General features: G+C 39.6%; 1 protein-coding gene across 2 annotated transcripts in view; it reads right to left on the minus strand.

Moving 5' to 3' along the window:
• TNKS (tankyrase) overlaps positions 1–16,773 on the minus strand; it is a 315,565-nt gene that overhangs the window by 126,990 nt on the left and 171,802 nt on the right. For both annotated transcript variants that reach the window (XM_077476246.1, XM_077476244.1), the window contains exons 6-8: positions 6,329–6,423; positions 2,332–2,398; positions 1,487–1,673 (exon numbers count right to left, since the gene is read on the minus strand). In XM_077476246.1, the coding sequence (XP_077332372.1) occupies positions 1,487–1,673; positions 2,332–2,398; positions 6,329–6,423 (349 nt within the window). The remainder of the gene's footprint in view (positions 1–1,486; positions 1,674–2,331; positions 2,399–6,328; positions 6,424–16,773) is intronic.

Genomic DNA, 16,773 nt, shown 5'->3' on the forward strand with positions numbered 1-16,773 from the left:
TTTTTATATTGTGAAAAATAATGTTACACCGAATAAATTGATACCCAACATGTCACGCTTCAAAATTGCGTCCGCTCATGGAATGGCGACAAACTTTTAGCCTTTAAAATCTCCATAGGCGACGTTTAAAAAATTCTACAGGTTGCACGTTTTGGGTTACAGAGGAGGTCTAGGGCTAGAATTATTGCTCTCACTCTACCGAACGCAGCGATACCTCATGTGTGGTTTGAACACCGCTTTCCTATGCGGGCGCTACTCACGTATGCGTTCGCTTCTGCACGCAAACTTGGCAGGACAGGGCGCATTTAAAACATTTTTTTTTTTCTTATTTTAACTTTTTATTTTTTCACGGTGCTTTTAAAAAAAAAAAATTGTCACTTTTATTCCTATTACAAGGAATGTAAAAATCCCTTGTAATTGAAAAAAACAGGACAGGTCCTCTTAAATATATGAGATCTGGGGTCAGAGAGACCTCAGATCTCAAATTTACACTAAAATGCAATAAAAAAAAAAAAAAAAAAAATTGTCATTTGAAAAAAAAAAAAAAAAAAAAAAAAAAAATGTCCCTCTAAGAGCTATGGGCAATGACATGGAGACAGGTGGGGGGGCCGCGCTATCCTCCCCTCACTCGTCTCCATGTCAGGCCAGGGACAGGTCTGGATTGCCGTTACCGACCTGGCTCCTAACTTTTTTAGCTGGCTCCTAGATTCCAAGCAAATTTGTCAAGCCCTGGCTCTGACATCATCACGTTTGCCTCGTTGGAGGTGTAGCTCTGCAGAGAACAGTGAGCAGGGAGAGTGTTATGGGACACCAAATGATTTTATATTGCACTATATTGCAACTTTCATTAAATTCTTTATTTAAATACTACACAATGGGAGCTTTTATTTATAATCCCTGCGTGGTACCGATCCAGGATCAGCTGTACTGCAGCATAGGTTTTTGGGAGTCCGAAATCCCTGGGCTTGCTAAGACCATTCTATTGGTCTTTGGAGTCGGTAAGGAGAATATTTGCTCACTTCCTGGGTGTTTTTCCACTTGGCAAAGGGATTTCATACTCGCTGAACTTCGTTGGCAATTCACCTAAGGATTTGTATCTATGGACTGATTTTCACTGTACATTCATTTTTTTTGATGTTTATTATATATGCTTAATTCCAGTGTGCAAATCAATTTATTATATTTAAACAGAGTTTGTGCTATTAATCCAGCATATTTCTTGATATATTATTATTTATGTAAATTTTTCTTTTCACTATTGTTTTATCACTTAGCGCTGCACTTATTTTTTATTTGTAGTAATAATTGGTTAAAGAATGATTTGCATACATGACATTCTGCCCCAAACCATATATATTACTCCCAAGTTATTTATCCTATATTTATCCAAGGCTATCATTCTCAAATTTTTTTTGCCTGTCCTCGTATAAACAAAACCTAATATAAAAATATGATTTTATGAACTGCTGGTCACGGGTATACTTACAAGTTAATCTCTCCTTTAACTCTGGAGTAGGAGCCATATCCACAGCACTTTTCCCATGGCAGTTGACAAGTGTTGGGTCAGCTCCATGGCTCAGCAGCAAGGAACATACTTCAACACGATTTTTTGATGCAGCCTCATGTAGTGGTGTAAATTGCCAAAGATCCATGGCATTAACACAAGCGCCATGCTGAAACCAAGTAAAAATATGTGAGAATACATAAAATTCTGTAAACTGACACATGTACTTGCAAAAACAAAGATACAACAAATTAAAACAATAAGTTGGTCAGAAACACACTTTTAAAACCAAATTTATCGGCGTATAACATGCACTTTTTTACCCTGAAAATAGAGGGTAAACCGTTCCTGCGTGTTACAGGCTGATATATATATATATTTTTTTTTTTACCAACAGGGAGCGGGGATTGGGCGGTCCACCCTGGTTGTCACCCAGCCTCTCCTGGCCATGGGACAGCGCTGCCAGTAAACTTTAAAGTTCAGAAAACATTACTGCCAGCCCTTTGTCATATAACGCTCCTCTTGTGTAACTCTCAATGTAAATCTAAACCTCTGAATCCCTCAATTAACGCCGCTCGTTGTGGCTGCTCTCCTCCTCCTGCTCCGCCACCTCCTCGTGTGTAGCTTTTGATTGGAGGAGAGCGGTCACGTGACCGTCAATGAAAGTGAGGAGAGCAGTCACATGACTGGGACTGGCATTAATGGAGGTATTTAGAAGCTTTGCTTTACAATGAGAGTGACACAGTACATTAAAATGCTTATATTAAAACAAAAAATATAAAGAAGTTGGGATAATATATAATAATGAAAAATATACATATTTTTACCTTGAGAAGCAGCTCAGTTACTTCAAAGTGTCCATAGGAGCATGCGTTATGTAGAGGCACCAGACCACTAGATGCAAACAAAGAGGGGGGAAAAAAAAGAGCTTTTCTTCATATATTGTCTAACATATGTTAATAACGCGTATTTGAATTGTATTGCATGCATACAATAATATAATATATAAAGGAGGAGGGATGCATTTATCAATTTTGTTGCAAAGCAAGACCTTTCTAAACAAGAGCTGCAAGACTGTATGACAGATTCACTACAAGGTTACAACTTGATAAATTCCTCCCAGAATTATATTACAACACAATGACACCGGACCCTGACTACTTCCTAATTGTGCGCCTGTTTATGGGACACATCAGTCTAATTTTTAGTTATAAATCTGCTGTAGACCTTTTCAAATCTAGTTGGCTGTCTGGGATTACAGATGCAAGGGTCACAAATACACAAGAAAACTGTTATAGACTTTGGTAAAGAAGATGCAGCATGACTGCATTTTATTGTATGTATCAAATTGCTTGATAAATGCCCCTTTTACCTATTGTCTTAAAACATAGTCCTAAAATGTAATCTCAAAAATAAAAAATGGATTTTATTAGGTGAGATTTAACACAGCCATAATGATTGTTTTGAGTGAAATAAAGGTGGCAAGCTTTAAGAGGATCTTCAGTCTGTTTAAAAAAAAAAAAAAAAAAAATGAGCAGCTACAAATACTGTAGCTGCCGACTTATTAAAAAAGATACTTACCTGTCCAGGGATTCAGAGTTGTCCCCTAGTTTTTCAACGTTTTTTGTGCCCCTGCACTGCCATGTTTACAGTGGGAAGCCAGCTGTGACTCCTTGTGGCTTCACAGTCAGCTCCCCACTGCGTATGTGCGAGTTACGTTGAGCTTTGTTAATGAACCTGCCACCGTCTTCCGGGACCTGTGACGTGTCCCAAGAAGATTTGAACGGTATCCACTTAGAGAAAAAACGTATTTAGGTATCCACTTAGAGGTAACGCCCTCTCTAAACACCTTATGTTCTCAGAACTATCCTGCACTGTATAAACCCTAACGGCGGACATGGCTAGATGGCAACTACACCCTCTGTCCTGGTTCGGCAGACTACATTCTGTAAAAATATATGTCCTTCCAGGATTTTTATACTTTTTTCGTACAATACCAGTGGCATTGGTTAGATCTGATCAAAATTTATTTCAAAGGAAACTTCAATTTATTTAGGGAGACAAGATGCCTAGGGTGAATAACCCCATACTGTTTACCCCAAAACAGAAGGGGGGCTTGAGAGTTCCCGATTTGCTGAAATATTTCTATGCTGCACAGTTAGCTCAACTCACTAAAGCTTAACCAAACGCTTCTAGACGCAAATGCGGTAAAACGGTAAAATCGCGGCAAAACTGGCCTTTCTAAACGCCGGATTCAGCTTTTAAAAACATGTGTCCAGCAGAGTTTGCACCGGCGTCTCGTGTGCATGAAGCCTTAATTCCATTCTCAGCAGCCTCATCCATTGTGGATATTTTGGTCAATATAGGCAAATTTCCCATGCTATGTGGTTGCCAACGAAAGACCGGCCTCAGTCATGTAGAGGCGCTTCAGCAGTGGTGACCATTCATTTCAATGGGCAGGAGTGGTGGAGGAGCAGTGTCTTCACCGCCACAAAGACGCTGCTTGTAGGACATTTTTTTAACATCCTGTCAGCGCAGCACCCAGTGTGATAGCACTCAGGCTTTCACATTGGGACTGCAGATAAGGGATTTTTCAGGCGCTATTTTTAGCGCTAAAGCACCTTAAAAATGCCCCTAGTGTGAAAGGGGCCTTAGTAGATGGGACAGAATGTCTAAGCCTTATAATTTCAAATCATCCCATAGTCCATTAGCTCCCTTGTTGCCAAACAACTTCACCCCGGGGCCTCCCCCCTTTGGCATTCAATTGGTGGTCCAACAAGGGCTTCCTGCGTATCGCAGACCTACACGGTCACAAGAGAATGCTGTCCAAACAAACCTTATTAGAAAAACAACAAATTCTGGACTCTGAACAATTTCGATACACTCAAAGAATACATTACATGCATACTTTATCTCACAAATGTGACCTTGTACCTATGTTACCTATGGAATATTTATGTCACAGGTATGATAAAATCCGTGGTCGTATATCTGAAATATATACCATTTTACCACATACATCGGGCAAACAGTTATATGGTCAAATGGGAAAAGGATGCCCAAAAAGGTCTTGAACTTGAAAATTGCCACTTAATAGCACTGGCAGCATCGAGGTCACTCATCAACACTGAGATGGTATATGGTTCCGGCCAGACTGGCTACTTATTTCCTGGGAGCCTTGTCTAATTTTTTAGGGGACGGCCTATCATATATGATGGCAATATCCTCAAGCAAGGAGATTTTGGATTCAAATTTATAATTAAATTTTTTCACTTACTCAAATTAATCTGACCAAGTCCCCGGAACATGCATTGCTGGGATTTAAGGTGGAGGGGGTCTCGAAAAACCAGACACGACTTCTTACTTTCATATTTGTCTCCGTCAAAATTATTATAGCCATAAATTGGAGATCGGCTACCATACCATTTGACCAGCTATAACACAAACTTTCCTAGCTTATTCTAAATAAATGGTTAACAGAAATTCTGCAAGATAAATTGAAGGTGTTTGAAAAGGTATGGGGCCCGTGGATTTGATACTTGATTAATGATCCCCGGACCATACCAGACAAAGGTCTCGTCTGAATTGGATGGACCAGAGTGTGGAGTCTTTTCCCTTCCCCTTTTCTCTTGTCCTCCTTTTTTCTACTTTTCTTTTCTTCTCCTTGCTGGTTGTGGGGGTGTGCACCTCAGCACATAGTCTGAATCCCATCCAATCACATTGCTATCATGCATATGATCTCTCTACAAACTACCAAATTGGATTGTGGTTCATTGAGAATTTATTATGTAGCTTGAAGTTCTATATCTGAGCTATGTGCTGAGGACAGCTATCTTAGAGGGAATAGTCCCTTGCCAATGGGAGGAATGTTGTTAGGCCTTTCGCTCAGGATTAGTGCAGTTACACTGTGTAACATTTTGTTTTATTTTCTATGCAATTTAAATTGTGTATATTGTGTATTGTTCGAAATTAGTATTGGAATTTATTTTATTTGTGAAAACCTTTAATAAAAAAATATTGAAACAGAAAAAATTCTGAAAAAAAAATCAGCAGGTATCCCATTGACAGCTGATGAGCCATCAGTTGTTAAGGACACGGCGGCCCTGCTCCTTAACAATCTGCTATTGATAGGAGAGGAGGGGAGGAGCAGCAGGTGGGAAATACAAAGAAACCTGCTGGATTTGCACTGATGTGAACACAGGACTGCAATTTCAAAATGGTCCCATTAAAGTCTATGGAGATTAAATCCATACCGCACCACACTAAACTTGCATAGGACCTCCCCTTTTTTTTTTTTTTAACCGGATCAGAATCGCACTGGATATATTTTAACAGCCTTCATTGATAACAATGCATTTTTAGATCACATGCGAATCTATGCTTTTTGAATCGCATCTGATTTGCATAGAATTCACATTAGTGTTAACTGAGACTAAGGTTGGGTTCACACTATTGCCGCATGTGGCTCACAGCAGGGGTCCGGGTGCGCCCCCATTCACCGTTTCAGCCTGAATTTTTGGGCTGAATTCGGACCTGAAACAGACCAAAAGACGCACAGGACCCCTGTGCAAATTCACACGGGAGCCGCAGAGGAGATATGTAAACTGGCTCCATAGAGAGCTGGTCACAATCTCCTACCATGCAAATTCGCAATAGTGTGAACCCAGCCTCAAGCTCTGTTTTGGCAGTGTCCAGTCAACTGAGGGCAGTTGCAATTCCTAATGGTTTAAGAATTAAAGGAGACAATGTCCTGCAATGTATTAGAAACAAATTGTGAGTGGTTCTGTCCGTAAAAAATAAAGAGGATAATTCACATTTACTTACCCTTTGTCTTTTGCATGAACGTCAGCACCATGCTGAAGGAGGAGTTGTACAATCCTGACTCTGTTGTATCCCGCTGCTAAATGTAAAGGTGTAGACTGGTAAAAAAAAAAAAAGAAGCTTAATGTTCCTGCATACACTACCCACAATGTGTTCATCTTACATACTGTAAATATAGCACAAAGGGAATTTCTTTGCCCAAACTTCAGAGAGAAGAATATACATTTAACACTGTTTTATACTGTGCTATGTAATAGTTTTATATGCAAAAACACAATTCTTTATTGGAGTGCATTCATTTTTTTTTAAATAAAATCTAAAAAAAAAAATAGCATTTTTGCACTCATGGTAACATTCTTTACTCTGAGTTGAGAAACACAGTCAGATTCATTAGACATGTAGGTGGCAACATAAACTCACACATATTATTGATGTGGCTGTGTCTCTCAATGAACGATTAAAGTGTATTTCCATTTTTGCAGACAAATTGGGATGACACCCACTTTTACTTTTGTTATATTTGTTCTCATTCACATAGCACAACTTAAATAACGTGGCAAAAAAAAAAAAAAAAAATATGCTTACATTTTACCTGGCAAAAAAAAAAAAAAAAAATATGCTTACATTTTACCTGGCAAAAAAAAATATGCTTACATTTTACCTGGCAAAAAAAAATATGCTTACATTTTACCTGGCAAAAAAAATAAAAAATGCTTACATTTTACCTGGCAAAAAAAATAAAAAATGCTTACATTTTACCTGCTTTTTTATTCTGGAGTTTTTCTTATGTTTACCATAATTAATTAACTATTTGTACCATGCTGATAGATCTCATTGTAGGTTGTAAAGTATATTTGAACACTGCCTGTTCTAACAAAGGGGTAAAGTCCAGGCTATTACTAGCTAAGCTTAAACCTGCTTCTACCCCCTTTTTTCTTTCTATAGAAGGAAACTGCCTATACTTACCTATTCTCTGGGCACTCCAGTCTGGTCAAGTGATCTCCCCTGTGGACAGCTTCAGGGGGAGAGAGGAGACAGCAACGACAACAGCTGCAATGCCTGAGCAGTAATGTCACCCATAGGCCTACTATGGGGCCCCTATGAGCTGAAACGTGTAGGTCTTTTGACCTGACTGTTACATTGCCATAAATAATTAATAGCAATGTTCATGTGTTGATGGCTCTTTTTCCATATTGCTAAATACAGAGAGCCTGCAGTGGCTTTAAGCCATGGCACCTGTGGTCTCTCCTCAAATATTTATTTGGGTGGATTTGGCTGTGGATTTGATACCCAAATGCCGCAATTTATACATGGCCATTACCACCTCCAACATATGCCGGTCTGTATTTCTAGCACACCAGTTTCCTTCAACACTCCATTCTGCTATTTTAATGGTGGTTTCCTAGGCAGATCGTTTGCAGCCTTGGGTGGCCCCAGCAGCCTCTTGGTTTGCTGCTTGGGTCTCGCCTGCTACTCGGGTGTCATTGGGAAGCACATGTGCATCCTCACTCTGCTTTCAACAATTGCTGCTGAAGTACATGTTTCAATACAAAGCAGTTTAAATACCCCTGACCTTAAACAGGAGCATTCCTGAAAAACAGCATATAACTTTGCGTTGGATGGCTCTGTAATCCGTACCTAATATCAAGGTCATGTTCACATTACCATCACTGTGTTAAACTTTACCATATCAGCCACTCAGATGTTTTTAACCCATTTACTTATCTAATTAAATATTTTTGCCATTGTAATAAAAGTTTTTTTTTTTTGTTTTTTTTTTTTTTATATATCCACGTTTTTGGAGTGCATGTGTCTGTGCTGCCAATAATAGTCCCTTATTTTCCTTTTTGGAGGCTATTTGTTCTTCTCTTCACTATTGGGATGAAGGTACTTCATCATGGTTTATATTCTTGTAAGACAGAGAAAGACAGCACTCCATGCAAAATCGAACCGAACCGCCTCACTACCCTTTACCTGCTTAGTGCTATTACATAGGGGGCTTTTCAGCCCTTCCTTTTGATAGAAAAAATAAAAACAATGAAAAATTTTTCCCTCCCCGTTGTACACACAAATGGAAAAGTGCAAGGGGCATGCAAGCAATTGTGCAACATATACTGGTAGACACACACACTGGACTGAAAGCAATAATTCTATGTCCTTTATTTACAATGAACTATAAACTGATGAGCTGTAAAGCCATTTAAAGTGTCACCTATTGATAGTTTTATGTAATGTTATTCTACACCATTTTTGGAGTGCACGCAATTTTGTAGTGCAATATATTTGGAATGAATTCTCAATACTGCCTCATCTATTTTGTAAAAAAAAAAAAAAAAAAAAAAAAAGGGAGGGGGGGGGGGGCTAAATTGTGTTTTAATTTATTTTTTCTTGAAAACATAGATTTCATAAAACAGCTATGCAAATATTGTGCGACATAAAAAATTGCAACTATTATAATTTTATTTAAAGGGCTTCTGTTTTCAGAAAACACATAATGTCTTGGGACTTATGTATGTAACTTTAAAACCAAAAAATTAATATTTTAAAATGCGTGTGAATAATGAAAACACTTCTCCAGAGGGGGAAGTGGTTAAATTTGGTCTTATATGTAGTATCCCTTTCAGGCATGGCTTGAAAACATGTAATTCTTAATACAGAGTATTAATTGGTCTATTAACTTAAAGATTATCCCAAATACATGAAGTATTTTCTTATATGCCAAAACGTCACTGCTTCAAAAAAAATGAGGCTTTTACCAAATTAACTCGGAGAGAAAGAACACTGTATCACGTTATTGTTAGAACTGCTATACACTTAAAATGGCAGTCACGAAGTACTGCTGTCTTATCTTGTATTTTTGGAGTTAGCTTCTATATTAAGCCTAAATGTGTTAATATTGAAAAGGCACATAAGTGTACATTGTAAGCTCCAGTAACATGTCTGCCAGAACATTTAGCATAGCTCTTCAACAGGAGGTAGCATCACATTTTTCTAAAGTTATTTTTTCCCTAAGTATTTTAAAAACCTAGACACTACAACATCCAAGTAGTGGAACAGGCACTGAAAAATACGAGGGTGCTGTAGGAACAAAGCTGGAATAGAAAACGTTAATCCGAAAGTGAACTGATATTAAGAGCAATACTGGCTTTTCTTGTTATATTACAGAGCTCAATCTATTCAGCCGTTTTTTATGATGCTCCTCTAATTGTATCTTTTGGGGAATCACGAATATAGAAGTATTTTCCTTTATTTTACAGCAGTGGTACTAAACCCAAAATCTGCCTTCCACCTTGATGGGCACATCCTCAGCCACAGATGTATATATACAGGGCTTTAAAAATCTTGTTGTTTGTACCTTTATTTCCTTTTCATCCTTGGGTCATGTGATTGCTGTCATTACTATCACCACAGAACACCCCAGGTCAGCAGTGGAGCGAACCCTCACATCAAATGTCCTGTGATTTTGCTTTAGCCATTACACGCCCTCCCTTCCAGGCAATTCAGTGTAGAGTGCACTGTGAATCAAGAGTATGATCCACCTAGGGGGCAAGGCGCACTCAGCTCTAAACAGCCTGGAAGGTAGTGTTTGCAAAAGCTCAAAGTCACAGGACATGCGATTGGCTGTGGTTTAGTTCCAACCCAGACCTAGGCCAAGCTGCAGTAATCAGAACTGCAATCACAAGACCTAGAAAAACCCATTACAGATCTGAAAAACAGATATGGTCAAGACACAATAGCAGAGAGGTAAACCCACACAACATGCACATCATCCAGACAGTGGAGGAAAACATCTCTAGGTCTAGGCTGTTTCAGGGCGGTACATAGAGAGGGAAGAAAATTGTCCTGGTTAAGGTGTAAGGAAGAAACCATCTAGCAAACAAAGGAGGAAATGAGGCCTTAGGTCGCCTAACACCCTTATCCCTGTGTAACGCTAAGAAGGGCTCTTTATAGGATAAGGCTCCAGTGACTCACCACACAGAGGTGAAAGAAACAAGGAAGGCAATCCTGTGAGTGACAGTAGACCATAGAATATCCCTGATAGGTTCAAATGGTGGTTTATGGAAAACCAATAAAACCAGGTTGAGATCCCACCAAGTAATTGGGGGGAAAATGGGGCAAGCCATCTTTACAGGATGGCCAGGACCAAGTTGGATAAAATATAAGAATTTGTCCCGTGGAGCACTTTCTGGAATGGAATGGAACAGAATTTCTTAACCTTGACCTATGCAAAATAAGCATACCAGGTAAGATGGCAGACTTTGCGAGAAATCAACATCTTAACTTTTAAGAATGTAGGGATGACTGAGCTGTGCTTGGTTTCATTTTGTGCTGTCGGAATATTGAGTGGCAACAGCCTAGAGTGAAACTGGGCACAGGCTACTGTCTCAAATGGGAGTTATCAATTAGTCCCAGGACCCTCTTTACAAAAGCCAATGGCAGGGTGGACCCTAGGTTTTAAATGTGGAACTGGAGGGACAGGAGCTCATCTAGGGGAAGGAAAACCCTAGACAGGGCCACCCAAGACTAGGCCCAGGCCCAAAAAAAAGAAAGAAAGAAAAAACAAAAGAAAGCAACTTTTTCTCTGGAGCCGTAGTCTTGCCCAGAGGTAGACTGCCTTTTTTTTTCTAGGGGAAAAAGGGTATTCTTCCGGCCATTAACATTCATCCACCCCGCTCCCTACCCCTCAGACTTCCTTGACATAACGGTCAAGGGAGTAACCAAGAGGTATTGCCCATCATAAGTCAGCTTCATAAAGTGCCTCTTGCGGAAAGTTCCGCAGACCATCTTTAAATTCCTCCCAGGGAATCATTTCCCATGACAGGTGTATCCCTCCCCAGCTGCCTCACTCTACCATACCTTTTCCCACCACAGACATTATACCCCAGTTGCATCAACCCCTGTGACAGATATCCTTCCTCTGACACCTCAGTGCTGGACCATAATCGTTTCAGATGGACCAGAGGAAGGAAGCTTCCAGAGAAATAGTCTTAACAGCAGTTGTCATGGGTGACTTCCGATGGACTAGGTGAAAGACAAAGGGATCCAGAACAAAAAAAAAATCTTAATGTCACTCAAAACTCCTTAAATTTTGTGGAACTTTATTTTATTCCTCATTTTATATTCCACATCATTTTGAAAAATTGTTCCTCTTTTAGCTACCTGCACATGGTCATACCCTCTGAATTTCTCTCCTGCACATACTACCCATCATCATACTTCCATGAATCCTCTCCTGAACATACTACCATCAGACTCTTCATATTCTTGTACTGCAAATGATTGCCACCACCATAATATCCACACTCCTCTTCTCCTTCTGCCTGCTGTAATAGACTCCTCACTACTCACTGTTGTACCCTCCACACTCCTCTTCTGCACTCGCTGACCTTCATCATACCTTTTGGACTCCTGTCCTGCACATGCTGCTTGCCAACATACCCTCTTCTGTTATAGGCTTCTGTCGTAATCCCTAACCTTTTCTCCTTATATTTTTCCTGCTGTCAACCCCTTTTCACCTCTTTCCTACAAATATTGGCCAATGTCATACCCTTTTGCGCTTTTTCCCCCCTATATAGCGCATGATTTTTAATATGCCTAAACGTGCCTATTCTGGAACTGGCATAAGCTTGCTAGTTTCGCGTATGTATGGGCCACAATCCGATGTACATTTTTCTAGAAAAATTCAAATACCCCTTCAAATCTACTACTTACCTAACACCTGAGATGTACTCAACCCTGTATACCTATGCTTTTAGTTTGGAATTCTGATTTATGGATTTTTTTTAGTAACAGCTAAAAAGGGCAGACTCCTCTATATCTTTCAGCCCATCAGCATGCTACATCTATATCAATCTACTCATGGATTCAAACCTATTCATATTTAAATAGTGACTTTAGACATTTAAATTAAAAATGGACCATTTGTTTTTGAATGTAAAATGTGTATTGACATATAAACAGATTCTAGCTTGCGTAAGAGCCCAATTTTGCTGGAGGCTTGTATGTTTTGAGCAGAATACAACATATTTCCCTTTTCCTCAGCTGTAGATAGAACCATACTGACACCATCTGCTGTACAGTCTGCAAAATAACAGCCTTTTTTCATCTCAGAGCTACTATGTATTTCGGTACTGCTGTGACATCCTTTTATAAACCTTATTTACTCTAGAACTGGAAGACAAAACAATATTCTTCTATCAGTAATATAGTTTAGTATTTTACAGCAGTCCCAAAACAATTGAATTCCCATGGTCAATCAATATTTAACTGCTGCTACAAAAAAAAAGTGAAGGGTTCCAAGGAACTTTATCATTTCTTCAAAGGTTTATTAGGGTTCCTTTACCAGTGGCAAATTGTTCCCCTGCCCAAAGATGCTTTAGTATTTCCAGCACTATCATTTCTCAGAAAGAACCAGGGTGGTAGGACCAGTAAAGTCTTTCCTCTTGTCTAGTTTTTCAGGTAAATAATCACTAACCACAATCTTTTTTTTTTTTTTTTTTTTTTTTATATTTTTAATCAAATTTTTTCTTTACATGAGTTAATTGTTCTGAAAAGAAAAGAATAGAAAGAAGAGAAAAGAAAAATAATAGGTTGACATGGAATAGCAAAAAACCCCCACATTAAAACACAGGTATCCAAAAACAATGAACTCATTAGAATGTCCTCTTTAGGACTGCAGAACAGATATCTTCTTTTACGAAATTATAAGATACCGCCCTATGTCATATGTCCAATCATTTTTGTCTACACACACCACCATTATCCAAATCTGCCACAAACTTTGGGGTACCTGCTACAAACCAGTTACCCAATCGAAATAGCTGTGGGTAGTGGGAGGGAAAGGATGATCCACCCCAGGTAATGGTCAGTAGTTTGGAGTACGCCGCCCATATAAGTGTATGTTAGTTTTTCAAATGAGTAAACCAAGGAGGCTGAACTCAAAGGAAAAAACATTTTGTACTTAAAGTGGAGTTCCATCCAAAAATGGAACTTCCATTCATCTCGCTTTAAGGTAGGTGACCCCCTGACCTGCCGACCCCAAACCTAATTAATAAGAACCTTAAAGCAAAGTGTATTATGCAACTTCCGGTTTCACTGGTCAATTTTCCCAGCTGCAGTAGCCAGAGGAGAAGCTATTGGAGCACGATCTGTGTTCCTTAAGATTCAGTAATGTCAAATTAAAGAGAACCCTTTAGGCCGCGTACACACGGGCGGACTGTTCGCCCAACTTAGTTTGTCAAACAATCCGACAAACAGTCCGCTCAAAATTTGCATGAGCGGACTTGACCACACACGACGAACGAACAGTCCGCTGAAAGCGTGCGCGATGACGTGAACGGCACGTACGACGGGACGAGAAAAACGACGTCCTATACACTGCAATGCAACCTTCGGCGTGTAAATCCTTTCTGAGCATGCGCGGAACTTAGTTTGACGAACAAGCCTACACACGAGCGGACTGTCCGCTCAAACCAAGTTTCAGCGGACTGTCTTACGGGAATTCCGAAAAACTTTGTTCGTCAGACTGTCCGCTGAAACTGTCCGCTGAAGCCCACACACGAGCGGACTGTCCGCCCAAACACTGTTCAGCGGACAAAGTTGGGCGAACAGTCCGCCCGTGTGTACGCGGCCTCACAATAAATATGCTATCGCATAGAGGGCTATTGGTCCCCTATGTGGTAGAAATATCGTTTACTGAACACAAACAGTCAAACAATTAAAAGGTATACCCAAGCATTTAAAGTATTAATAAACCCTCCAAAAAAAATGTAATACATTGCGGTTTACTCATTTTCAGTTATGGTGGCAGCATTAGATTTTTTATTTAGGCTTTTTCCTTTAATTCAATTGGTGATCCTGCCATTATAACACGAGTAGTAAAGCAAACACCTTTGGACAGTAGTATTGTTTATCTGGGGGGAGGGTAGTGCTAGACTAGCAGATTTAGACGGACATGACTAACAAATGTGAAGCTGAACTCCAACTAACACTTTATAAGCATTTACAGCAAACTGTTTTTTTCCTTTTGTGATGAAGGTTTTACATAAATTAATAAAAGTTGACCATTACATGCACCTGTCAGTAAATGATTTGACAGGTAAATTAGTTGTCTCAACCCTGTTAAGGCCCGTACACACAATCGGACTTTTTGACAACAAACATGCAAATCAGCTGTTTTAAGGCAACATCTGACCGTGTGTACGCTCCATCGGACAAACTCTTTTGGTTTTCATCGGACTTTTGTTGGCTGTGCAAATGGACAAACTTTCCGGCAACAAAAGTCCGATGGAGCAAAGTCCGATCGTGTGTACAGAAACCCATAGGACTTTTGTACAAAGTACAAACACGCATGCTCAGAACCAATACAAAACATCAGACAACAATGCAGAAGTTGACCAAAGGTGGCGGTAAAGAGAAGAAAAATGACGTGATTTGGTAAAAGTTGGCTGAAAAAGTCCTGTTGTGTGTATGCAATACAAGTTCACAGACGACACCCTTTATACAAAAATCCACGGGAAAGTTTGTACAAAGTCCGATCATGTGTATGAGGCTCAACTGCTACTTTTCCTGCACAGCTTGGTCTGTTAAAGTTGAAAAATAACAGACTAAAGCAGGATATACATGTGGAGCTTTTTGTTTTGTTTTTCAACCAGTGGGTTAAGCAAATACAAAACTCACAGATCCCTCCATCAAAACAAGTGATGTTGATGCAGGGATCTCTGTCGTATTGTATTCTGACAGTTGGACTTCCCTCCCACTAGAACACACAGATCGGCACTGCAGCCTTTGACTTCAAGCACTGGTCAAACTACGGGTTTCCAGTATGACAGTCTGTAGATGGGTTGGGATTGGTGGGTTAGACAGCTCCACTATGAGAATCTGGTGGCAAACCTACTTCTATTTCCAGACTTAATGGTGCCTACCTCTGTTATAAGAATATCTCTGAGAAAGGTATTTAAGTTACTTTATACTGTGCCCTGTTAGGAAGTGCAATGATCAATTTCAATAAAGGTTGTAAGTTAGATTGGATATGTGGGTGAGAGGTTATCAGTGACATTTAAAATCAGACTCAATTACCAGTACCCTCAGGTCCTTTCCCATACTGATTGAATGATTATGAATGATGAACACCTGTTAGGTATTGATCAGAAATGCCTCTATGGTTACAGATCTTACATAAAACTCAAGCGAAGCTGAATCTATATATGTCAGGGCATTAATATGTGCATTCTTGTGACACATGGCACAGTAAACCTAAGATAAAAATTACAGCCCTGAAACAGGTTGCTAAAAACGTGGCTGTTCGAGGTCTTATTAACCATTTCAGCCCCAGAAGAATTTACCCCCTTCCTGACCAGACCACTATTTGCGATTCGGCACTGCGCCGCTTTAACTGCTAATTGTGCGGTTATGCGACGTGGCTCCCAAACAAAATTGACGCCCTTTTTTCCCCACAAAAAGAGCTTAATTTTGGTGGTATTTAATCACCTCTGTGGTTTTTATTTTTAGCGCTATAAAAAAAAAAATTTGAAAAAAAAAAAAACGCATTATGTTTTACTTTTTGCTATAATAAATATTCCCCAAAAATATACATATGCATGTATACATATTTTTTGGTAAAAAAAAAAAAAAAATCTCAATAAGCGTCTAAAAGTAAAAGTTATAGCGTCTACAAAATAGAGGATAGTGTTATGGCATTTTTATTGATATATTTTTTTTTTTTCACTAGTAATGGCGGCGATCAGCGATTTTTATCATGACTGACATTATGCCGGACACATCGGACAATTTTGACACGTTTTTGGGACCATTGGCATTAATACAGCAATCAAGGCTAAAAAATTGCATTAATTACTGTAAAAATGTCACTGTCAGTGAAGGGGTTAACCCCTAGGTGGTGCTGTAGGGGTTAAGTGTGTCCTAGGGCATGATTCTAAATGTGGGGGGAGGGGCTGTGTGTGACATGTCACTGATCACCACTCCTGATTACAGGGAGTTGTGATCAGTGACAGTGTCATTAGGCAGAATAGGGAGATGCTTGTTTACATTAGCATTTCCCCGCTCTCTTTTTCACTGTGGGACGATCGTGGGTATGCCTGCAGACAGAGTCCACGGGACCCGTGACCACAGTCACGGAGCTCCCGGCGGGCACGCGAGCCCTCAAGCCGCCTCTTAAAGGACAGCGTACAGGTACATTAATCTGCCTGTACGTGCCCTTCTGCTGCAGTATACCTGCGTGAGGCGGCCAGGAAGTGGTTAAAATAAAATAAAAGTTTTAAAGACATTTTTTATTTATATAGTTAGGCACTTATTTATTATGCAATCTCCTATGTCAAAAGTAGGTGGAGCTCGAGCCTCCTTTTTACATGGTTCTATTCTCACCTATATGGAAAGAAGCTAGTATTCTACAGAATTGAATGAGTCATGACATCAATGATCGTTTCTCC

Source organism: Lithobates pipiens, unplaced genomic scaffold (assembly GCF_037356315.1).
Source record: "Lithobates pipiens isolate NorthernLeopardFrog02 unplaced genomic scaffold, aLitPip1_a1.2 Scaffold_13, whole genome shotgun sequence".
Classification (NCBI taxonomy): domain Eukaryota; kingdom Metazoa; phylum Chordata; class Amphibia; order Anura; family Ranidae; genus Lithobates; species Lithobates pipiens.